Source organism: Enhydra lutris, unplaced genomic scaffold (assembly GCF_002288905.1).
Source record: "Enhydra lutris kenyoni isolate GAN:26980312 unplaced genomic scaffold, ASM228890v2 scaffoldscaffold2, whole genome shotgun sequence".
NCBI classification, from domain to species: domain Eukaryota; kingdom Metazoa; phylum Chordata; class Mammalia; order Carnivora; family Mustelidae; genus Enhydra; species Enhydra lutris.
Window position 1 is genome coordinate 36,512,791 of NW_019154086.1, and position 25,444 is coordinate 36,538,234.

At 38.5% G+C, this 25,444-nt stretch overlaps 1 protein-coding gene across 6 annotated transcripts in view; it reads right to left on the reverse strand.

Annotated features, from left to right (window-relative positions):
* LOC111147112 (muscleblind like splicing regulator 1) overlaps nt 1-25,444 on the reverse strand; it is a 206,504-nt gene that overhangs the window by 40,628 nt on the left and 140,432 nt on the right. For all 6 annotated transcript variants that reach the window (XM_022503037.1, XM_022503023.1, XM_022503016.1 and 3 more), the window contains one exon: nt 799-969. In XM_022503037.1, the coding sequence (XP_022358745.1) occupies nt 799-969 (171 nt within the window). The remainder of the gene's footprint in view (nt 1-798; nt 970-25,444) is intronic.

A 25,444-nucleotide genomic window follows, 5' to 3' on the forward strand; every position in this document is an offset into this window, starting at 1 on the left:
TTGTAATCTAAAATTACTTATGATAGTAATCTTACATTTTTATGAATAAATGGGAGTAAAGGTTATTAAAGTCATTTATGGTATACATTCCCCCAAACCCTCCCAATAAATAAATAAATAAATATGATCAGAATGAAAAGTTATTCCCATACACACTGCTCAGTAAACATTAAACCTCTATGACCACCTACAGTTTAAAATACTTAGCTCTTTGCTTAAAAGCCCTGGGAGTTTCTGCCTCTCCTCTCCTGATTAGTTTTCATTTAATGCATGATATTGATTCACCACTATCAGAATTTTGCTAGCATTTGTGACTACAAAATAACTTCAGTTTGAGTTTGAAAGAATAACAGAAGCTCTTTTTCAATAAAGAAAATGATGCAAACAGATCCCCTTCAAGGAAGGAGGAAAGGGAGAATTTTTTCTCAAAACTAAAGCTGATCTATATCAAATTGTAAAAGTATTACTATTATTAAAGGGAGCCTGAAAATGCACATGGACTACAGTGATGAGTTTGATGACCATTTTAATACCTGCAAATCACAGGATTTCATGTGAAGAGAATTTCAGGGGGAGAACACGTCATAAGTAAATTTCCCCATGATTGAACGAAAAGATGAGTTAACTTTGCAGTGTGAAAACCGTTTCGGGCTCTGCTTGGTAATTTTGCTAGAAAATGCAAGACACCTGATACTGTTACCTATGTTCACTTAATCGAGTGCAATCATTATACTTTCATACTGAAACTGAGCACTTGGAATTACAAACTCGATGAATGAGAACTGAAGATGTGCTTACCACGGGTTGTAATGGGGCACCGGGCATCATGGCATTGGCTAGTTGCATTTGCTGGGCCAACATGGCCATGTTCTTCTGCTGAATCAAGTTATTGCGCCCATTTATCTCCAATTGGGTTTTTAAGTGTGGGGGTGGATGAAGATATTTGCAGTTCTCCCTGGAGCAACGTCCCTAAAAGACAAAAGCAGAAAATATCATTTAAAAAAGATTAGACCAGCAAATCTTAAAAAATAAAGATAATGCAAACCTACCACCTGGATCTACCATGGGTTTCTAGCACATTGCACTGTACATACCCACTTATCATACATTTAGAATAAGTAATGAATTCACCCAAATGCACTATCCAAATGAGGTGTTAAGACATTCAAAAAAAGTCTTAAAGCTTAAAGAATTTCCCTTCTTTTAATATTAGCACTAATATTTCTAGTTCTAAGTTTAAAAATCTACAAACTGCCAGTGTAATCTTAAAATAAAGAATAAGAAATGAAGAATATTTACTCCTTCCAAATCTCCTGGTTAACTTTAATGAACCCAAAAGAATCACGAAGTTTTAGCATCTATTTTTACTTGTATTGAGTTCTAAGGAAATGAACTTAGAGGATTCAAAGCACACTGTATCTTCAGTTAAGCACCTTTACAAGTATCACTTTACAAGTATTAACAAATAAAATTAATTACTACTAAGCTTAAAAACCCATGTACTACTAAGCTTAAAAAACCATGTATTACTACTAAGCTTAAAAACCCATGTGAAAAAAGAAAATGCCCATATGTTCCCCCTGTACATAGAGATTAGTAAGTATAATGAAACATTGGTGAAAATGTAGCCTTTAACCTTTCAAAGATAAATCTAGTCTCCACTGACCAAGAGGTATAAAGCAATAGGAAATAGACATACATATCCTCCAAAAGATATATAACGTAAAATGGAGGAACAAAATGTGAGTAAAAAATAAGAAATGTGAATATACCCTTTCTTTTGGGACAGTTCTTTTCATCAAAAATATGTATTAAAGTCTGTAATATGAAATAACATATAAGGGATTTAGTTCATATTGTTTCAATACTATCATCGCTCCATGGTTTCCATATTATTTCAATATGTTCTCAAGCCTTTATAGTAAAAGGTCTCATCAATTATAACACTGACAACTTCCTTCACCGACAGATCTAATTAGAACTGCTTGGGAGGGTCAAAGGAAGATTCAACTGAAGCATCAATCACTTTCCTGAGCTTTCTTTGATTTTTCTAAGAAAAATCCATCTGCCATAACTTGACCTCATACTGTAAACTGACTCAGCATGCTTACATTTTTGATAAAAATCTTGTCACAACCCTAATTTGAAAGATCTATTTCTGGCTTGTTTTGATTCAGGTTTTTAGGAATAAGTTTCTGTAAAGGGCTAATCTCATAGGATACTGCCTTTCATTTTGGCAACCTTTATGTAATAAAGCATCGCTAATAATACTTTAAATCCGAAGGTAGCATAAGACAGTAGTTGATACCAAGGAACTGACAGATCCTAAGACCTAGGGGAGAGGCCTAGGTCTCCCATCAGCAGCAGGAACTGCAAACAAAACTAACTTCTTTAAGTCTTAGGCCTTGTATCCATTTCAAAATCGCTATAGGACCTACACATGTTTATTATGAAAATCAGAGGACATAATGTGTATGTCATGCCCTTGGCACTGCATGGCACTCTGTGGGCAAGGTAAAGGTCAGGAGCTGCTATTTGCCACCACCCCCACCCCTTTAATCGTATATCTAACAAAAGAAGACCAAAATATTGGCATGAAGGTAATTTGTGTAAAATCCCTTAGTTATGCCTATTGATATGTTCACAAAGAAACATGTATATATTTGTGACTTACTCCATACGAAATCATGCTTGCTATCTGTTGAGATCATGAACATGTTATAAGCTTGAAAGCATCCAGATAAAAAGTAACTCATACTAAAAAAAACAACACTTAGAGTCACAAAAGAAAACCCAGAGAACGCCTGGCCATGCAAATAAGCTCCTGGCTTAAGACGGGATGCGATCTCAGGGCTACCCAGTTGAGGTGTCCTAGAGAAAACCTTCTTTTTCCAGGGCAAAGAACAATTTGGCTCTAAGTGAAACTCTGGTTGCCAGTAACTTCACATCATATTTCTTACTAATATTAGATCTATTTAAGTGAAATAAGCGAGGTTATACTCCCCACCCCCCACCCCAGGACTCAGTTACTGTCAATTCATTCTGATCAGTTTCTATAGCTCCACAAATAGCACAGAGATAGCCCTCGGCCTTGAACTAGGCCTGGCCAACACCAACACTCATCTTCCTAAACTCTTCATCTGAGTGCTTCCCGTCACAGGCACCACCCAGTACCTCCTCCCTCGGAACACAGCTCAGACTAGAATCATGGAGACAAATCGTATTGTCCTATATACATTCCGTGTCAGATCACGTCAGACCTTTCAAGAGATGCTCAGACCTTTGGTTTTCATTTTGCATTTGCCACACTTAGGAAAAATGCCATTCTAATTTCTTACAAACGCTACCTTTCTATACACGTCTTGATTTGACTGCGCTGAAGCTTCCCTTTCAAAAAGCTCTGTTCCTAAGAATCAACAGAGGATATTTGGTGAAAAAACAGGCAGACAAGCAGGCCTCTTCCACACAGTCTGGCGACAGACCTGCGGGGGGGAGCCCAGGGACCTGCATTGTCCCAGTATTCCAGATTAGCCTGATAGAGTAAAAAACACTACAAAAACACAATTCTGCAAAGCCACGTAAATTTTTCATTGACGTGTGGGGGAAAAAGACCAGAGTGGCCTCCGCAGTTGACGTTAGATAAACTCAGCTTCCTAGGGAGTTCAGATCATGTTTTATGCTGACTATGCAGCTGAAAAATTGTGGTTTGACAAATAAAAAGGTCAAGAAAAGGTGAGAATAAACATCCTCTTCTAGAGGACTACCTAAAACTCTGGAGAGAATTATAGCACTATACCTCTCGTGAAGAATTAAGGAGGACACACCCCTGGTACCTCTCCAGGTCTGTCCACAGTCTGCACCTGAGTTCCCAGCACCGTACCTCGGTACCCATTTGCAAAATCAATGAATGGACACTTCTTAATAAATCCTTGAAGGTGAATTCTACTCCAACTCCATTCTGGAGGCAATGAAAATAGTAGAACGAAAATGAACTCTAAACTAAACTTTGATTCAGAGCTATACTAAGTTACTGATGCTTTTATTCAGAGGCTAGTAACTTGAACAACCAATAAAGCTCGCCATAATAAAGGGAGAAGAGGTAACCGAAGTTTTCGTTTGTTTGGTTTTGGTTTTTTGGTTTTGTTTGTTTGTTTGTTTTTTAAGTTTCAGCAGGGATGAAACTGGATTTTTGTAGAGTTTCGATGTATTTAGTGTCCTAAAACCTATACAGTGACAATACATTCTAAAAATCTAAGTACAGAAATTCCGCCGGTATCTAGTGCTCACACATGCAAATCTGTGTAAAGGAACTGTGTTCTAAATCATCCAGAGATTTCACCCCAAGAGACAGTAAATCAAGCTGCTAGGATTAATGCTAAAATACGAAGTAGTTTTTATTCCTTTTTGGTTGCTCTAGGCTGTTCCACCTACTGCTATATGATTGTACATTTTATCCCACACAGCTCGGTTTCGAAGAGCAGAATCGCAGCTGTGTTATTTATTTGCTGTATGACCAGGTAGGAGCTAAGTGCTCTGAGTGGCTGTACCTTTTTGGTCGAATAGCAACACCCCCACTGATTTCACTGGTTGATGTGTAAGGGTTGAGCAGGATAGTGGGCCAACTGCATACGTGGCTCCCGCTGTAACGGGCTGTCAAGAAGCTAATAACAGCAGTTGCCTCGTTTAGCACTAGATCTGTTAAAAGTACTTAAAATAATGCAAAAGGCAAAACCCAGGGACGATGCCTGTCAGTCATTAATAATGCAAGATGGGTCCTTAATCATCACTCTGTATGTGCCGCACCCAGTACGGGGAAAATACCGCTTTGATACATGTCTTACAGTGTTTTGCTTTTGTTTGCTTTTGTTGACTGCACTGACATTTATCGTCAGTGAGCTTCCCAGATGGCTGGCAGGCCACTCTGTGGGGTCTATACCATAGATATCTTCCAAGCCACTCAAGGTGGCTTTTTACAGGTTCACTGAACACAGATTTCAAAGACATAGTTGTAAGGTACACAGTATATATTTTAGGGGAATGGAGGAAGTTCAGTAAAGTATCAATTCAGACTAAGTCTATTTTTCTCCAGTAATTTTTCTACATCTTGAAAAGTAATCTTTCTGAAAAAGTAAAAATTTTCCCTGTGTCGTCTTAAAAGCCTCTATGAGACCAATCATGGTCATTCAAGAGATCAACTCATCAAGTCTTGAATTTCTGAAGTTATAAACTGTTCAACTGTGAATTTAAGGGTTTTCTCATTAGCTTCTGAAATGGGCCTGAGTTTGTGATTATAATGAAGGAAAATGTATGTTTAGATTAAATGTGTGAGCTTCAAAATAAGCACCTGGTTAATTCTTAAACATTGTAGTTTGATAAAGTGCACTTTGACAAATTTATTTTCATTTTTTTTTTTTTTTTAAATTTGAGAGAGAGAGAGAGAAAATGAGTAGAGGGGAGGGACAGAGAGAGAAGAAGAAGGAGGCTCCCGACTGAGCAGGGAGCCAGAGGATGTGGGGCTCAATCCCAGGACCCTGGGGTCATGACCTGAGCTGAAGGCAGATGCTTAACCCACTGAGCCACCCAGGCACCCCAGTGAAATGTACTTTTAAATCACTCATAGTAAGAACATATATAGTACATACCTAAAAATGGTGTGTATGTATATACACTATATAATGTATATAGTGAGATATAAATTGTAAAATAAAGATAAAATTGAATTTAACTATAGATGGCAATTTAGAGATATGATGAAATGGTTTCTTAGCTATTTTTAATATTTACTTAAGAACTAACAATCAAAAATGAAATGTCTTACTTAGAAGTCAGTGAAACTTAATAAAAAAAAATCAAAATTCTATTCGAAAACTAGAAAAACTAATCTCCCATTGTTAGCTATAATTCTTCTATCTAAAATAAAAGGCATACTGTGATTTAAGAGATCAGAATATAAAAAGAAAAGACATCTTGTTAAGCTGCCAAATGGTAACTATGTGGTAGAATTAAAATTATTGGGTCATATTTAAGTAGATTCTGGAAATAAAGGGGCAATGAAAAAACCATAGGGGTACCAGCTTATACTCATGAGTCTTTTCCAATTTTCACTAGAAATACTGGTTTTCAGGAAAAACTGTTCAAATTGCAACCATTTATTTCAATTGTTAAAACAAAACCCATATTTCCTTTGGGACAACTGAGATATACAAATGTTTTTGAAGCACTTTCTGGTGATACTCATTGCTCAGATACTGGGCAGAAACTCTGTCAAAGGAATTTGGTAGCTTCCTATTGAAAATTCTTACTTTTTATTTTTTCAGCTAAGATGATAGAAATAGCTCACAAAATTTTTGCCAAAGGGGAAAAATTTGGCAGTCAAGAAATAACATTTCATGCATTTCCAAAATTGTATCTTATGGCTCTACCACGCTAATTTATGATTTTCAATTCTAACACAAGGTGAATAAATTTACATAGGTAGAATATCTACTTTAAAATCACAAGCATCTTGTGGTAGGAAATCCATGGCAGTTTAAAACATGATTAACTTTTAGAAAACAGTATATGCATTGCAAAAATGCATGCGCACCCGTACAGACGCACTGTCTTGTTTTCCATTGGGTGGAGAGGAGTTTGATTAACTCTAGAAATTACAGTTTATGGGCTTGCAAATATTGAAAATACATTAATTGTACCTAACACACAGGATATTGTTGCTCCTGAATATGTATTTCTTTACATCCTACCTGTTTCCCTAAAGGACTTGCTCCAGCTCACAAGAACACATGCATCCTAAAAGGCAGCTCAAGCTTTCTCAATCTCAGCACTCTTGACATTTTGGGCCTTACAGGGCTTTGCGGTGGAGCAGTTCTGTCCACTGTAGGATATTTAGCAGCATGCCTGGCTTGCTAAATGGCGGCAGCACTCCTGTCCTCAGTTATGACAATGAAAATTGTCTCTCGGTATTGCCCCATGTCTCTAGGGGTGAGGGGGGAGGCAAAATCATCTCCAGTTAGCGGTCAACTGCTGCTTTATACCTAATGGAATTTAATAGGGGCTGTATTAGTCCTCTTTGCTTGTCACAACAAACCACCACAGACTGAGTGTCTTAAACAACAGGGTTTTATTCCTCTGTTTCTGGTAAGAGTGCTTTCTGGCTTGCTGACAGCTACCTTTCTGCTACTCCTCATACGGCCTTTCCTCCGTGCGGGCGGGAGGAGAGAAAGTTTATAGAGAAGTTTGTTCCCCAGAGTCTCTGATAAGGACGCTAATCTTATCAGATCCCGGTCCTGCTCTTGTGACTTTAACCTTAGTTATTTCCTTAGAAGTTCCATCTTCAAATATATCCATACAGGAAACAGGGCTTCAACATAAGAATTTTAGGAGGACACCAACGTTCAGTCCCTGAAAGGGGCACACAATTAGAAACTGTCAACCCAAAGTTATTTGTAATTAGCTTTAAGTGTTTTCATACAACACTTAAATGTCTGGCAATTTCCTCAAACCTAAGATAATAGATTTGTCCTATGAAACCTGACTCAGAAAGAGTGGGCTCCTTCTAGTTTTGCTAGATTCTAATAGCTACAGCTTCTAAAAATTTCCAAGGTATGAATATGTGAGTTTCAATGTTGATTTTTTTTCTTATTTGAAATTAAAACAAATAAAGACTGTGGTATATAAAAAAGTAAATAATTAAATTCCAAAATCATACTAATAGCCCCATCCACCTGTTAACCAGAATACTGGATATGCTGACTTAAGAGTAAGCAACATTTTCTTGGTTTTACTTCCCTACGGAAAATTTTTATCAGAATAACAAAAAGTGAGACATATACTCCCTACTTTGGAAAAGAAGCTACTGAGAAAGGTTAATTAAGTAGCCAGAGAACCCAGAAAAATAATGAAAGGCTTCTGACCACTGCCTGAAATTGCGGTGGACCCAAGGCATAATGTTGTTTTTAGTCATATGCAAATGTATACATATATATGTAAGTAATTATACACACACACACACACACACACACACACATTCATCCCAGTTATATACCTATTTCTAAGAGCAGCATATGTATTACAAACTTAGATTCCGCTTGTGTTGCAAATTTAAGAAACCTATAATATAAGACTTAAAATTTACATTTCATGTTTTATTTGGAAAAACACATACTTACAGAAAGCTATAGAATAAAACCCCAGAGAACAGTGAACTATCATTTGATATAAATCCCTAATGTAGTAGAACAGATATATTCATTTTTTTTCTTAGAAAATCTCCATGGGGATTTCACTGATTTTATGTTATTGTTTTGTTTTGTTGTGTTTTATAAACAGTGTATTATGCTATTTTGTAAATATATATAGTATATATACTCTTAATAAGCCAGTACCATGTATTTCCTATATTTTAATATAATATAGTAAATATAAAATATTCACATGTTAACAGTATTTTTTCTATTTTCTCTTTTTTCTCAAATATTATATAGCCCTTTAACTCAGACAACAAAATAGGAATTTTGTTGTTGATTTTGCCCCCTGTACCTATTTCAGAGTTTTATCATGTGGAAAGGTAAGAAGATATTCCTTATACCAAACATTACTTTTCCTGTTTTAATTTCCTCATTGGATTTTCACGCAATACCAGCGACAAATGCTTAGCATTCTCACAGAATATGAAGGAAGGAGTCAATTCTTTTATTTTGGTGGGCATTTTATACTCCCAAGTTTTCCAAACTTAACATGAAGCAAATATAGGAACACTAATTAATACTTAAAGCTTAACTTTTTAGGTGTAAATTACTATATATTCATTCAATCAACATATGGCCATATGCTTAGAGCTTAGAGGTCAATACAAGAGCTGGGAAAATTTTCTCCATTCAATGAGAGAAAAGAGCAGAAATTTATTAATGTATTTTTTAGTGAAATAGTCTCAATTTCTTAAATTATTTTACACCAGATACAAAATATTTTCAAATGAAACACAACAGAAGGCCAATTTAGATTTTTCCTTTTCTTGATTCCATAAAAAGTTCATATCCACACAAACACTATGGCTTGACAACGATTGATACTGCCAGGAAAAGAAAGAAATAGACAAACCCAGGTGCATACACACAATCTGTTGAGTGCAAATTTATAATTTTACCAGGGCCTGAAAGAACGTAACAGACTCTGTTTCACTCAGGTTAAACGTTTTCTCATCAAAGTCTAATGTGATCTTAACCTAGCAATTTTAGGTTTAGACGTTTCTAGCTAGTATTCAAAGGCTGTTCTAGGCACTATTTCATAGAACATTTCCGAAGTGAGATGATGAAGATTCTTGGACATTAAAACCAATAGTGACATTTACAATATCCCAAAATATCCTCAACACTGACGCAAACTCAACGCACTCTAACTCAAACATCGGGATACTATGACTTTTTTCCCAGAGAACTTGGGAGCTTTAATTGCACAATTCCCATTAATCATCTTGAACGTGGCATAACTGAAACTCTACACATCTTGAGCAGCATTATGTAATGCATGAGAGTCTGAGGGGGTGGAGAAAGGGAAAAAGGCAACAAATCACACACATTCTTGTTACAAAAATACCACTCCTTTCTCCAGCAGCTTTTGTCTGTGAGAGCTCACATATACATACAATTGTGAAAGCCAACAGCTGTATCAGCACACTTTTACCTGATAGTCCTCTGAAGAAATTTCAGCCTCTTCAGTGAGGGCCCACAAGGATCTTAGGCTAAGAAATGTTTGCAATGGGATGCTGTAAGAAGAAATGGGCTCACCTTTTAGTGACTCCCACCCATGGCCTCTCCTTCACCCCACAGATCCCACAGAAGTGTGTAGCCTACTGTATGAAGTTTAGTGAAGGGTTTAATTGGCACCTACTGTCTGTCCCTATTCCAGTCTCCCTGCGCTCCCAACATGGGTCTGGCCAACATCCCTGAGTCAAACCAGAGTCTCCATGACCTTGTGAAAGCCCAGTGACATTTGGTAAGTGCCAGCATCATTAAACAGTCCAACATTTCTTGGCTGCTTTTTTATGGCATCATAAAATTAGAAATGCCAGGTCACTATGTTTCTATTATTTTTTCAACTGCTTCATTATTTTTTCGGTACAGCCACTGTCAGACTTCTAAACTGTTTGTAGCAGAAACACTTCTGAAGTTTTATGGCATCCAAATAAGACACTCTTCGATCTTGGCTAATAATTAAAAACCCCAGCACTGACTTAATAAAATTCAGTGCTCTATTTGGAGCGCATGCCTTTCAATTGAGAAATATCAAAAGTTTTAAAAATAGTACCCGATTCATCATCATCCCATTATTAGGTGGATTACCACATGACTATATCTATTATATTTTTAAGGATTTCCTGAGGGTAAAAAGAAGGTATAGATCTTAAGTCAAATGCATTTAATTTTCTTCCTTAACAATCTTTTGGAAGACTTGTTTGAGCAGTCCTTTATAGTTCCTAGGGCACTGGCAATGCAAAAGCACTCCATCTTTATATACCACTCCAAAGGTATGTGGGGAGGAGGAGGTGGTAGGGGTGTGGCGAAGGGGCTGCTTGTCCAGGGGCACATAACCAAACCAAGGCAGTCTAACTACGGAGCTGGCGCTCTTCAGCACGATGCTAGAGAAATGCATTCAAGCTGATGATCACTTTCACATTCTCAAGTATGTATGTATATATGTATGTACGTATGTACATATGTTTTTCTAATCACTACTCACACTAAAACATAGATGACTCTAACCAGAATAGGTCAGGGCCAAACGAACGCTTCCGTCTCTGTTGAGTCCTACAAAGGAAAATATGTTTCACAATATAAACAACTGATTTTGGAGAAGACTCATCCACATGGTATTTCCAAAGTGTAATGGAAAACATTAAATTCTCTTTCAAATTTCAGCTTATCTGCCGTTCATTTTTTTGCCTTCAATGGGACTTCTACTATAGGGTCAACAGTAGAAAATAACTGAACACCAGACAAGTTAAAATTCTGCTTAACACTACCCACTTCAGCAAGACATCTAGTGAGGCAAGAGGTTCTTAGATTATCTATGGACTCCCCTGACTGGCCTCTGTGATTTGGGTACAGCACAAATGGATTTCTGGATATATCAATGGATATACCAATGGATACAGGATATATGACAAATACAGAAAAGGTGATTTCATATAGGGAAAAAAAAATAATATATATATTCTTTAGACACATAAATATATATTTACTTATATATTATAAGTGTACATATAAGTATATATGTATATATAAATGTACATTTATATAAACATATATGTGTATACATATTCTTTATATATATAAAATCTTTATATATATAAAACAAAAAATAGAAGTTAGGGATATAAAGAGGATGGCCAGTTTTAAGGGATAAGTCTTTTTATTCAGCAAGAGAAAAGAAACCAAAAAAATCAAAGAGGTAAAACATCTTGGTGACGTGAGCTCAAGATTAATAACACTGTTACCTTGTATATATATGAGGCATTTGCTCTGTTTGTACCTTCTAGATACACATACCTACAAATAGAGATGACCCTATTTTTACATACCTAAAGAAAGATTTATTATTAGTGATGATAAACTTAAAAGAATAATGTTATGCAGTATTTTTCAAGTCCCATTTCGTATTTCCATTGTAAATCTTTCAGCCAAGTCCACTCGCTGGGAGAGTGTAAGCTACGCATAGGATTAGTGCTTAGATAATTCTTTCAACTGTAACAAACGTCCAAAATTTTGTCTGTCAGTTCCATGCAGAAATTACAACACTACACTGCTTTCTAATATTTTAGAGACATCATCGTCTCTGCCAAATCTCAAACACCTTTGCTTTTTTGTTTTTCATTCCGACTCCTCTGTAAACCTCTGGGATTCCCTAACTGAAATCAAATGTGGTCGCTTGCTGACCTCACAGACCTGACCTCAAGTTCAGCGATTAAATGCTACCTCTTCCCATAAACAACAATGACAGAGCAGGAAGAAAAGGTGAGGCGACAAAGGTCCTTACCACTGCTGACCACTGTCTCCTTCAGACAGATCAACTTTGTACTTGAACAAAATGTGCTCAATGACACTGGCTCTGCTCCTGTGGGGAAAGCACTCCCTCCCAACCCCCACATCCCCATGACAATTTGCTAAAATTGTGCACAGCCATCAGCCCTCTCTCAGACTTCAGGCTGCAGCGAGGAGAAAGACAATTGGCTCAGGAGCCCAGAACACGTCTCTATTGGATGCTGACTGCAGCAGCATAGGCAGTAAGGGTGAAAAAAAATCTCCTGAAAAAAAGAAAAAGAGCCGTATCACAACACAGGCCATTTGAGCCTGTATCTTTCTTTCACCCCACCCCTACCCCCAGAGACTTCCACTGGCTCTCTAAGGCAGGTCCCCAAATACCTAAAGAAAGGACACTCGACAAAAGTTATTACAAATCATCACTGGGAATGAAATAGGAATTTGGAGAAAGAATTTGGAGAAAGAACTTATGTTTCTAGTATCCTCCAGGAGCTTTTTGAGAAAGGATCCATGTTCACAATAAACAAACAAGTAAAACTAGATGTGAATTATGCAAACCTTACAAACATCTATAAGAAGGCTCTTTTTAAGGCAGGAGGGTACTGAAGTCATCACTTAAACAGAGGCACTTGAAAAAGCTTAATCATCACAAGGTTGCTCTGTTCTAAAAGGCAATCAGAGGCTGCAGAGCGTATTCTTAAGTGTTTATTTAAGAGGAAAAGTATGGAGATGTTGGGCCTCGCAAGAACGCCAGCCACGGCAACACTGTTTTTTAATAAGCCGGAATGTGGAACGTAAGAGGGAAGGCACAGGCTGCTGTCATCTGATGTTTTTCTCTGGCTATCATATCAACATTTAGGCTGAAGGCCCCATCGGCTAAACACCACGGTTGAGTGCAGCGAGTAAAGCAACATATGCATGAATTTTACTCCCTACCTCTGGCTAAAGCAAGTGGTTGCGAGTAGCGATCGTTGTTTACCTTCCTTGGTACTGCGTGCCTACTTCTCTCCTGAGAGAGTCACTAGGTTTTACTGTGCCTTGTTTATACATCTTCCCTCCATGCCCCTTGCCTCCAGGAGGCAGCGTCATGTCTCACACTCATGCCCAGCCGGTGGGCAGGGCCAACAACCCCAACAACTGTTGCCCTGTGTTTCAGAATATAAAATATGTTGTCCAATAACGTTCTAGAACATTCTTTCTGCAACTTCTCCAGGACCTCTATCAACTCACATACTACAGTCCCATTTTCTCTTCATCAGTTTTATTTCCCTTCTTCCCTAGTCTCCTTCCATTGGCACCTTTTTCAGGTAACTTCTTACGTCTGTCCCCAAACACATCTTTGTACTCTGCTCCGCCCACTCAGATAAGAGCTACGGTCCCTTGTTGGGTTTATCCATGTCCTCAGCTCATAAGCTTCTCATATACAGGCGTCAGAGATCTGCACACAGGCAATGTCCCAGGACTTGACATAAAAAAGCAATTGAGCCCCAGCTCAATGGCTAACATCACATGAGCTGCCATCACAGAGTTGTTTGCTCGAATGCCAACTTCGATACTTAGTAAGAAGTGAGATTTGGGGTTAATTATTCAACCTCACCAGACTTCAACTGCCTCTTCTATAAAAATGAAGATAAGAATACCATCCTGGGGATGATGTAAGTATTAAAGGAAAGAATGCACACAAGGGCCTCAATTATGAACTGGTACTCAGTAAATGGACTTCCCTGGGCCTTTCCCACTCTCCTAAGCACGTTCTTTACATCCCTGGGACCTCACAACCTCTGCTTCCTATTACTCAGTCCCACTACTCTGGACAAGCTTGAAAGCACCCTTTCTCCTCTTCCTTCAACCTCCCATTTTCCAGAGTCCTTCAGTACACCATGAAGTTAGAATCTCTTCTAATGAACTCATACTAAGTGTCTAAGTAGCCCAAGATAGCAATGTACACGGTCCAGCACACACACACACACACAAACGAAATAAAACAAAACAAAATAAAACAAAAAAACACCCATCCAGAGCCAAGGAGAAAGATCTGGATTCACTGGAGTTCTTGGCCCACTGGCTATGTGACCTTATGTAGGTCTCAGCTCCTAGCTCAACAGTACCTTCAGCTGTGACACTGCATCCAAGTAACGTAGCTCCTGAGTAGCTGTGAGGAAGCTTACTCAGTTCCCGGTAAGAGCCCACTAATGCTCATTTCTCTTACCATTAGGGAAGGGGGCATCTGTATTTTAAAAGGAGTTGATAATAACAGGGAACTATTTTCTTAAGTTAAATTTAATTATGGGAGATGACCCTTTCAAATGTCACCTTCTGGGGACATTTTCTCTCCCACTGTCCCTCCCTTCCTCCTCTTGACTTTCTTGCCAGAGAGAATGAGCTCACAGTAGTGAACTCAGCACCTGTCAAATTGTATTACAGGTAATTTCCACAAGTCTGTCTACTCCTCTAGATTAAGAACTTGTTAAAGTCAGGGCTAAATCTAAGTTAGCAACCTAAGCATTTTTAGTAAATGTCTGTAGAATGAATAAGCAATTTAAGAGACAGGAGGGCATTTCCAGCATCCCAGCTATCACATCACTGCGATGATACCATAACGCCTAGGTCACTGGTCCTCAACCATGGCTGCACGTTATAAATAATAAATTTCTAGACCCAGCATCCACCTCCAGAAATTCTGATTTCATTGATCTTGGCTGGGTCCCAGGCAAGCTCTCAGATGATTCTAATGACTGCTTCTCTGAGGACCATTGGTTAGTCTATATATACCAACCCACATTCTCATTTACACATCAATCACAACTTTTTCCATAGTTCTTGCAAACACAGTGTTTGCCAATGACTCCAGGACAACTGCTAATGTCATCTGACTCTCCCTTAACTGGTATTTCTATTTCTCACCTGTCTTTCTCATAGCTCCTTCCCTGTGGTGGAAAGGGTGCTCAAGGACAAGGACTACACAGAAAGAGCTATTACCTTCCGTTCCCTTGGGCCTCGGTGTCTCAGACCATAGCACCACCTGCTTCTGAATGCCTTGTTCATAGGAAGCCAGAGAGCTCATGGGAAAAAGAAGGTCAAAGGACCCATGTCATCAAGGTACCCATGAGAGCCCTCAAGTATTTTTGTTATATACTCGACTTGGATGGTACTGTAAAGAAAGAGTGTATCACGGTACTGTAAAGAAAGAGTGTATCAAAGATTTTGTGGCATTTTAGATATCTAATAATGGTTCCTATACAATTTAGTTTCACTCTCATCCACAGTGGGCCAGAGGTCTTGGGCGGCTCCTAAGTTATCTTTGCAGTACTGCTTTTATGACTCAATTATAAGTTGCCTATGCTCAAGTTAAAATTTTCACAGCTGCAGTAAATGTTTATGGAGGTAAACTGGCACGTCATAAATTTTCAAATAAGGAGATATGAGGTCTCCGATTACTACCATTTGTTTTGAAAGACCATTATAATGGATAGAAACCTTACCCTAATGGTGACCTCCTCTAGCCCTGTTCAGGTGTAATTACAATGTCTGTCTTTAACTCTCACAATATTATCAATCATTTACCCTCAGGGTAATCTCAAGAAGTGATTCTTATTAGTCTCCTAGTACAAATGGGGAAACAGAAGATTCAGAGGTTAAATACCCCATGGCAGGTCCTACCTTTATGAAGTGATGAAGTTAGTACTAGACATGTCAGAGTCCCCATGCATCCCACTGATGGGTGGGCAGGATATGGGTGGTCTAGACAGTCTAGGGACTGGGGGCAACTTGAGTTTGTTGTTGCTGTTTGTTTGCAGATGCAACACAGGATTTTACTACAATCCTGAGAGAGAAATTGGAAATTGATAGGTCTCACCCCAGAAATTATCAAAAGGTAAACAGAAGGTTTCTTTTGTGTTTCTTGCAATAATACCAAAGCATACGAGTCCATGAAGTTGTTCCAAAAGAGCTAGATTTATATACAGAGAAGAAATACAGTGCATGCGCACAGACACATCTGTGCAGACACAGATGAAAGAGAAAACAGAACAACTGATTCATTGTGTCTTAATCAAACTGAAAAGTAAGCTAGAATATAGGCAGTGAATGGATGAAGAAGGAAGGGAAAGGAGGGAAGGGAGGGAGGGAGGGAGAGAGGGAGGGAGAGAGGAGGAAAGGAGAGGAGAACTGTTGCCTTGTCAATTGTTGTCAAGGGGTTGCCTTGAACATACTTCACCTTAAATCTTATTATCTTCTAAAATGACTCATTTATACGTTTATTCACCAACTATTTCTTGAGGCCTCTCATGTGCTCAGTGCTATTGGGCAGTGGAGACAATAAACAGATCAGACATTATTTCATGAAGAGAAATAAGGCATGCTCATAAATAACTAGAAAATAAGGATAGAAGGCAAACAATGCTATAAGGACATTCAGATAAAGAGGTCTCATAATTTGAAGGAAAAAGAGAATGTTTCCATTTAGAAGAATCAAGAAGAGGTAAAATTTAAACATGAAGAGTTTCAAAAGATACACAGGTAGAGAAAATAGCATAGTTTGAGGCAAAAATGACAAATAATACATTTATAATAGATGTGAGAAATAAGTGTGAAAAGCAGGCTGACTCTAGTTTGGGGACAGTTTCAAAAACTGAATTACAGATTGTCTACTTCCTTCTGTAGGGCTGGGAGAGCCACTGACTGGGGCCAAGGACACCATGAGCACAGCAGCCAAGTTGTACTTCATGAACTCATCGGAAAGGAGGGCAAAAGCTCCTGAAGTGCCTGAGAGAGGGGCCAGGGAGACCAATGAAATCATTACTTTAACAGTCCAGGCCAGAGCTAATGCAGACCTGTCTCCTAATAATCTCCCAGACCCAACTTTTTCACAATCTCTCCCCCTCTACTCCTATTCTAACATGTGCTAACACACACATACACACACACTCTCTCTCAGCCATAGTGAATTTGAACTAGGTTCAGTGTCTTTCACAAGACATCACTAGACCATGTATATCCAGCTACCAAAATACTCGCCCTGCCAGGTGTTTTTGGCCTGGCCAACTTGTAGTTAGAGTTAAGAGTCTCCAGTTAATGTCACCTTCCGCAAGAACTTTTTGTTTTTAAACTTCCTCTTTGTTTAATGTTCTTCTGGCTGATTCCAGAGCATCCGTTATACCTTATCATAATTACATGCCTGCCTGTTTCCTTCACTAGACCAGGCTCTGTGAGAGTAAAACCATGACTTTCTTTTTCAATTGCATTCCCAAAACAATACCGAGAATAGCATTAGACTCGTAACAAATGTTAACTCGTATAGGAATCTTATAAAGCAAAATGTGTATTACATCCTATATACACATAATACATGTTTAATAGACATACATATATAGAACATATATTAACTATATGTCTAGCTTTCAAACGCACCTCGAGCAGTGCTTTTTCAACATCTAGCAATGTTTTGAAAATTGCTTATTGACTAACTGCCAAATTAAGCTTTATTATTCTATAATTTCTTGCAACTTAATAGCAAATTCCTGGCTCAATCATTAGTCCATTATTCTGCTTCACTGTTTGTGCCAAGATAAAAACTGGACTCCACACTACAATTACATCAGAAAAGAGTAAGTAGGAACTGTAATATGGATTACTCAGATTGGAAAAGATTACTTAGAAGTATCAATATGGGGCGGCTGGGTGGCTCAGTGGGTTAAGCCTATGCCTTCGGCTCAGGTCATGATCTCAGCGTCCTGGGATCAAGTCCCGCATTGGGTCTCTGCTCAGCAAGGAGCCTGCTCCCCCCACACCCGCCTGCCTCTCTGCCTACTTGTGATTTCTCTGTGTGTGTCAAATAAATAAATGAAATCTTTAAAAAAAAAAAAAAAAGGAAGTATCAATATGGTAGGTAGCTAGGCAAAAATCCTGAAGCACTGCTCAAGAGACCTACCAATAAAGTGAAACTAACTTTTGTTTGCCTGCTGTAGTATTTCCTATTAGAATTACCACTTTCCATTTTTCCCGATTCCAAAAAAACCCACAGCAATAAAAAAAAAAGTTCATGCTTGCCTCATTTTATTCTACCAGTAGCTGATATTGATCATTTTAATGGAGGATTTCTGCATGTGACATTTTCATCTAAAATATTTGAAAATAACAATTTTACTATCCACCCTAAGAGAATCCTACAATATCATGAAATCAAATATGAAAAGCCTTTCTAAAATTAAATGGAATTGTTCTAGAGTGGTGTAGTAAAATGCACTAGCATAAAAAAAAAATAGGAATTAGCATATATGCCTAACTTCTAAACAATTTTTTCCCAAACTCTTTCAGTGAGTCATAATTCTGTGATTAAGTTTCACATTATTCACAAAATACGTTTAAGTCTCTACATGCAACTATTTTTAGCTATTTCTGAAATTGTTTGTTTTGGCTTATTTCATCGTTAGCACTTACCTATAAGTCAAAATAATTTCAAATTTCATTTAAAAAGTTGTGGTTCCTAATTTACAGTAAATTTCTCTTGTACTGAATCAGGACAACTGTTTTTGGTTTGTTTTGACTAGTTTTTACATAAATTGTGCTCTGAAAAGGAAACTTAGTAAGGCAGTTTATTTTTTTAATGTTAATCTCTGATAGAGAATAAAATTGATAATCAAACAGACTGATAAACAAATAGTAATTCCTCTTAAAAGTAGTATTCTACATTACAAACTACCAGGGTTTTGCTAGAGTACACTAGTTTATATGAGGCAGGGGCACAGGTTCCCCCCCAACATCTCATCCCCCCCCCACCATGAGTGAGTGGATGAAATTACTGGAGCCCATGTAGCACACAGCAAGAAAAGATTTATAATGTATTAGTCAATGCAGTTATTGTAAGGAAAGATTAAACAGAATACCCTGGAAGAACCAAGAAACACCTTAAAAAGATTCAAGTATAACTTTACAAATTATCTACAGCTTTATTATTTATGTTTAAAACCTATAATCCATCATTTGAGACTAAACAGCTCCCAAAATGACAACATTCTTAACTGTCAGATTTTAAAGTTGGGGAAACTTTCAGGTTAGATCACCCATTTTAACAGCACGTCACTACTATTACATGGGTTTAACAGTACTGTCTTACAGTGTCTTCTCTTTGTATAGTCCTACCAGCTCACTACTTATTGTGGAAACTTTGTCATTTCTCCTTTTGTGGTCTTTCCAATGATATATTTAAAAACATGTTATACCCTACCCCCCATGTTTTTCCTCAATGTATTTCTATAGGTCCACTATTGTAAAAACACCTGTCAATTTACCACAAACCATTTCTTCTACCTCAGTTTTCATAAATAAAACACTGCTCACACGAATGAACAGACAGATGGTTCTTCAAAATAAAGAGGCAATCTCCACACTTCCTTTTTGAGAATTCTAATCTACTTCTCTTTTATCTGACTGCCTGTCCACACCCAAAAACCAAAAGGAAAGGTCGGGTGAAAATAGTATGAAAAGAAAAGGTGGGGTGGCATGGGCCATAAAACCTATCACAGGGTATATTTCAGAAAACAGATAATCAGTGCTATGACGTGCCCTTCATACTGTGAAGTGCTACCAAAGAGGACGAAGTACAGAGGAAAACATGGCGGGAGTCAGGCATTTTCACAAGCATTTTCAAACAACTTCACAACGACCGTATGAGTAACTGGTATTAACCATGTTATACTGATGGGGAAATTAAGGCTCAAAGCAGTTAATCAAAGCAGTTAAATGACTTGCCCAAGGTTACAGAAGTAGCAAATAAAGTTTAAGTCTCAAATTCAGATCTGATACCAAGTTGGAGGATTGTGTCCTCATTAAGAGAGTTGGCTTCCCAGGAATCCAAACAGGTAAAATAGCATACAGGTGGGAATCTCAGGCCATGCAATGGCCGGTGGTTAAACCAACCTGATTGGGGTGGAGGCTTTATTCAGGGGAGGTACATTCAGAGAATAACGGCTGTGAAAATGAGCTCCCCATAAAATGGAGCTGGGAAGCCAGTAAGGGGAGGGGCTCTCAGGTACATTCCTTAGGGCCAGCCTGCATAGTTCCGGCCGGAGGAAGGAAGATCTCCTCTCAGCCTGGCAACAGCAAGCTGCCCAGCTCTGCAGCCAATGAGAAGCCGCCAGTTGGAACTCTGATTTTTCTCCCATGAACTTTCATCAAAACAATACCTCCTGACTTACTCAGTTCCTTTATAAAGGGATGCTCTCCTCCTTTGCTCTCCAGACTTGCCGATGGTTTGCAGAGTTTTCCTATTCTGAATTGCAATTCCTCTGCTGTTTCCAAATAAACTAATTTGCTGTCTGAGAACCTTTGTTGTTTAATTTTTACGGTGGACAACGTGAAGTAAGTGGAAGTAACCTAAATGTCTAGTTAGGAAATCTACAATATAAGCAAGGATAACCCATTCATTGAATGTCTTTGCTGAGAACTACCTGAATGTCAGGAAGACCTATGGTGAAAAGGACCTAAGTCATAAGGATATAGAAAGATCGGCACTCATTAAACAAATCAAAAATAAAGGCGGTTCCTGTGGCTTTATGGTACCCAACAACCCAAAACAAAACAGTTGCACTAAACTGTTCAAGTGGGTTACTGTAAGCTAGTGCACACATGTCCTCCCTGAAATCTATTATATACCAAAAGAGAAGAGAAAAACGGATTTGAACGATAATCAGGACTACCATGTGATACCTTAGTTTATAGTAATTTATATTACTCTGTGAAGAAACGAAAATGTACCCACTCTATTATCCCTCAAGCAACGAAATATCTGCTTTGAAATCTTAAATTTATAAAACAAAAACATCTGTCACAAAATAAAAGCTACTTATCCATTTTTTTTAATAAATTATGAACACACTGGTTAAAAGTAAGAAAATTAACTATGGATAACAAGGGGAAAATATTACCACTTATTGTCGATGCTCCCCCAGACAGAACAGTAAACATAAGCGACTCAACTAAGTTCTCCCAGAACCAGCCTCCACCAGACTGCTGTTCCTGTTTCTTCTCATAGCATTGGTCAGACCTGCAGCTATGGTGCTAAATTTTATGTTCACTTACTGACTGACTGATCGCACTAGGGATGTAAGATCCATGGGGGCAAAGCCTTATTTCCCCTCGCTCACCGCGAGCCGCAGAGTTAACAAGAGGAAAGAACGGGTCTCACATTATCCTCCCCAACGACTTCATGATGGGAATACTGTTAACCTTGTCTCCCATTTGCTGACAAGGATTCTGAGATCCTGTGAAATGAGGTAATTTGTACAAAGTCACAGAACAGTTAAAGCAATGGAGACTCATCTGCCTGATTTACAGGTACTATATAAATAAATTCGGCAGGCTATGTTTAGAACAAAGATAGCATCAAGCTGAAATTCAAATAGCCAGTGGTGTTTAAAAGGCAGCAATTAAGAAAACAATCTTTAAGGCCCCTTTTCATTGTACATTAATACAGTCAGACAGACTTCTTATGGCCATCAACCCAATACACTTTGAGTTACACGACGGACTTCACGCAAATGGACTATTCACAATTGACTATGTCAGTTGCTACGGTGTATCAGTATGTCACAGCTGGTTTGTATGAAATCCATTAACAAAGTTGTCACAAACAAAGCCGTTGCCATTACCCTTTGGAAAAAAAAAATCAGTTTTGCCCCAAAGTAGCAGTGTGGACGCTATAAAGATAATAGCATGTCTCCGTCCTTCTCACTTCGGATGAAATTGTGAAGAAAATCTATCTGATAGTTTTGATATTAAAAGCTGTAGGTTCATCTTGGAAAACCATGAAGGATGAACTGAATGTTAGCGATAAAAACAGATTCATATAAAATTAGTTGCTCTCAAAAACTGCTAGAAAAGTTCCATAAATTAGGCACCGTTTTTTCAGTGAGGTCCTTAGAAAAAAATATTTACGATAATTTTGTACTTTCTACTAAAAGCGATAAATATGAGGATTCTGAAGGAAAAAAATGACTCTTGAGACAACAATCTATACAAAGAACTGATGGATTATAAGTAACATTCAAACTCACTGTGCCAACAACTGCACATACACAGGATCCTCCATCTACAATTTTGCTAATTTCCTATTTTTCCTTCTATCTATTAATCAATATACATTGGGTGCCTAATGGCTTGTCATCATGCTGGGTGACAGAGGATAGAAAAAGAAATACAAAACACAATTCCTACCGGTACATAGAGTCAGATGTAGGAGGGATCGGTGGCATCTGACTTCATGAGAAATTTCCTCAAAAAAGGAGGAGTGGATAAAGCTGAGCTCAAATGGTCAAAGGAAATTCTTTCAGACCTGGAGAGGATTCATATCCCACCCGCCCGCCCATTCATTGTCTTGAAAAGGTAAATTGGTGGCTTTCTTAACCTAGCAGTCCAATACGGTTCTAGAGACTTCTAGCTCTTTGTTGCCATTTTCTGGTAAGGACTAGAATTACCGTGCTTCTTAAAAGTGCTCTGGAATCTAGGATCAGTCTTGGATATCAAACAATCCTCTAGGAGAGACTCTAGCTGCACGATAATTTGTGTTTGTAATCTGCATCACAGACTTACAAGGAACCAAAGTCCATAATCCCCTTCTGTACCTACTTTCTTGGGAATACAGTGTCACTGCTTTCTAGGATCTCAGAGAAAGGACCTCTGGAAAACAGGCACACATGGAGAGAGATTTGAGGGAGGAATGGCACAGGACAGGGAGACAGCCCAGTAAGAGCTGGGTGGGAAGGACAGCCGTGGACAGCCATGTTTATAAAGACAACTTCTGTCACCTTTCTCCGGCATCTAGGCAAGGGATTCTGGACTCCTTTTAGGAGGTACCTCAAAGAGATAAGATAACACCATTCTAGAAACCTAGGATCTCAGGCAACGAATTGTGCACCACAGTAAAATGCTGGAAAACTCAACAGGCCATCTGCACAAGGCGTATTTCTGGTGAAAAACACGTAAGGGGCTTTGGGATTTTCTACTCAGATGAATTCTCAGGAATATTTTTGCATTTTATATGAAGTTTCCCTTACATTCCTGCAAAAAAGTGGAAACAGCTACCTTTCAGAAGAACATGATAGTATTGGCAGTGCACCAATATATTCTGAAAGGCTACTTTTATAATATACGTTCTTTCTTTGTGTGTGACTTACGTAATTTTGCCAAAAATAGGAATAGGTTGGTTAAGAAGAAATGTTAAAGCAAACATATATTATTCCCAAAATTAAAGATTAACACTACAAATGTTTTATATTTCTTGCTGTTCCTTAACAAAAGCAGAAATTCTAGGATGGTTGTTTATTCAAAGAGGCTGAAGGAGGATAGGTATGCTGGTTTTCAAAAGCATTCCGTTCATATTTTGAGTTTTGAAATAGCACATGAAATATGTAAATATGTACAATGGACTCAATTAGTTGAACTCTGCCCCCATTAACACCACCACTGCAATGGACTTCGTATCAGTTATAGCTCTTCATTTTTGTCAGAAGCTCTGAAATGTTTAATAGAAGCATTATGCAGCAAAGAGAGGTGAACTACTTATTATTGTGGATACAGTATTACCTAAGCAGCGGTCCATATATTAAAAAATAAGGCCCATCTTTAATGATCTCTTGTTGATATTTCTTTTTTTAAAAGGCTTTATTTATTTATTTGACAGAGAGATATAGAAAGCATAAGTAGGCAGAGCAGCAGGCAGAGGGAGAGGAAGAAGCAGGCTCTGCACTGAGTAGGGAGCCCAATGCAGGGCTTGATCCCAGGACCCTGGGATCATGACTGAGCTCAAGGAAGACACTAAACCAACTGAACCACCCAGGAGGCCCCTCTTGTTGATATTTCTATCACATAATTTAAAGATGAAAAAAGTCTGTATGCCACTATTTGCTATATATAAATCTCAAAGACCTCTAAAATGTAAACATACTTTTTTTTTTAACCAAATGAAAGGACTTCATGATGCTCCCCCTCTTTGTAACCCATGCTCAGTAAAAGAAACTCTTAAAAACCCTTTGCAATTCATTCAGATGATAAAAGCGAAGAGAACGCCAATACTTTCCTACCAATTCCCTGCAAACTTAGCCTCCCCCCACCAAAATAGAATCGGAACGACTTCATCAGAATTTTAAAAATATGCCTCCCTGTGAGTTGGGGGTAGGAAGGGGACAGACAGACAGGTTCCATGGGCCTGAGGTAATTGTATGCTACTTCTCACCACTTCCCATTAGGATGTCACCACTTTGCCAACCAAATTTGATGTTCTTCCCTCGAGATACCCTGGTTTTCATCATGAACTATGCCAGGGGGTTTCATATAGAAAATCCCAGTGAAATAATGCCTGGCCCATGTTTAGCAAAATGCCACACAAACAAAACCATGTCAGGCAGAAGCCAAATGCCCAGAGAATAAAAAGCATACAGAATAAAGCCCCCCTTCCGCTCCCCGCCCCCCACCCAGCACTGCCAGCTTTCCTCTCAAAAGCCTTCTAGAGCTGTAAGGAGCATTGCTGTTTCAGGTGTGATTTTCAGGGAAGTCGTATGAACCAAGGTTTTAAACGCAAGTGACAAGGTCAGAAGGAGGAAGGTTTACAGGTATGAGGATCTGGAAGAAAAAACAGAGATGTGGCAAGAAGTTCAGGAATTTGAAGGATAATGTCAGAAATCTATGAACAGAAGCTTACACAGTTACATAACACACCTGCTCCTAGTGGTGAAGACTTCCCATTTCAAATTTGGGATCATTGTTACCCATTCAAGGAAAGGTTTTCATTTCTCCAAGAAGGATCTCCTACATGTGAGACATGCTGCACAATTCTTTTAAAACTGACAAAGGAGACAGTGCTTCAGAACGGGTGCTCAAAAAGCAGAAAGATACATTCAGGTTCCAATCCCACTCTGCCACTTACCAACCCTGTGACCTTGTGCATAACTCATAATCCTCTGGGCCTCAGTTTCCACATCAATAAAATGGGACTAACTATACAATCTACCTGATAGTGGGATTTTTGAGGATTTAAATAAAAATGTGTGTAAAGTCAATAGCTAGTATCTAGAAAACACCAGCAGACTATAGTTGGTCTTCTTATAAGTTTATCCGGATTTGTTAGATGAAAGTTTTCCAGTCTCTCTTACATGAGTGTATTTTGAAGGTCTCACTTCACTGTTCTGGTAAGGGGGGTGATGGGTGGCTTCCCACAAGGTCACAGCTCCTGCTCTGCTGTTCCATAGACTGTAGGACAAGGGCATTCTTGCCTGTGCTTTCTAGCCCTCTCCCTGAATCAGGTGTCCCCAGGATCAGTGTTACTGCTACTTGAGTGCGCTTTCTCATGGCAAGAAAGAAGGCATGATGTCTTATTTCTAAAAGCTTGATCTCAGACTAAGTCACCAGAGGAC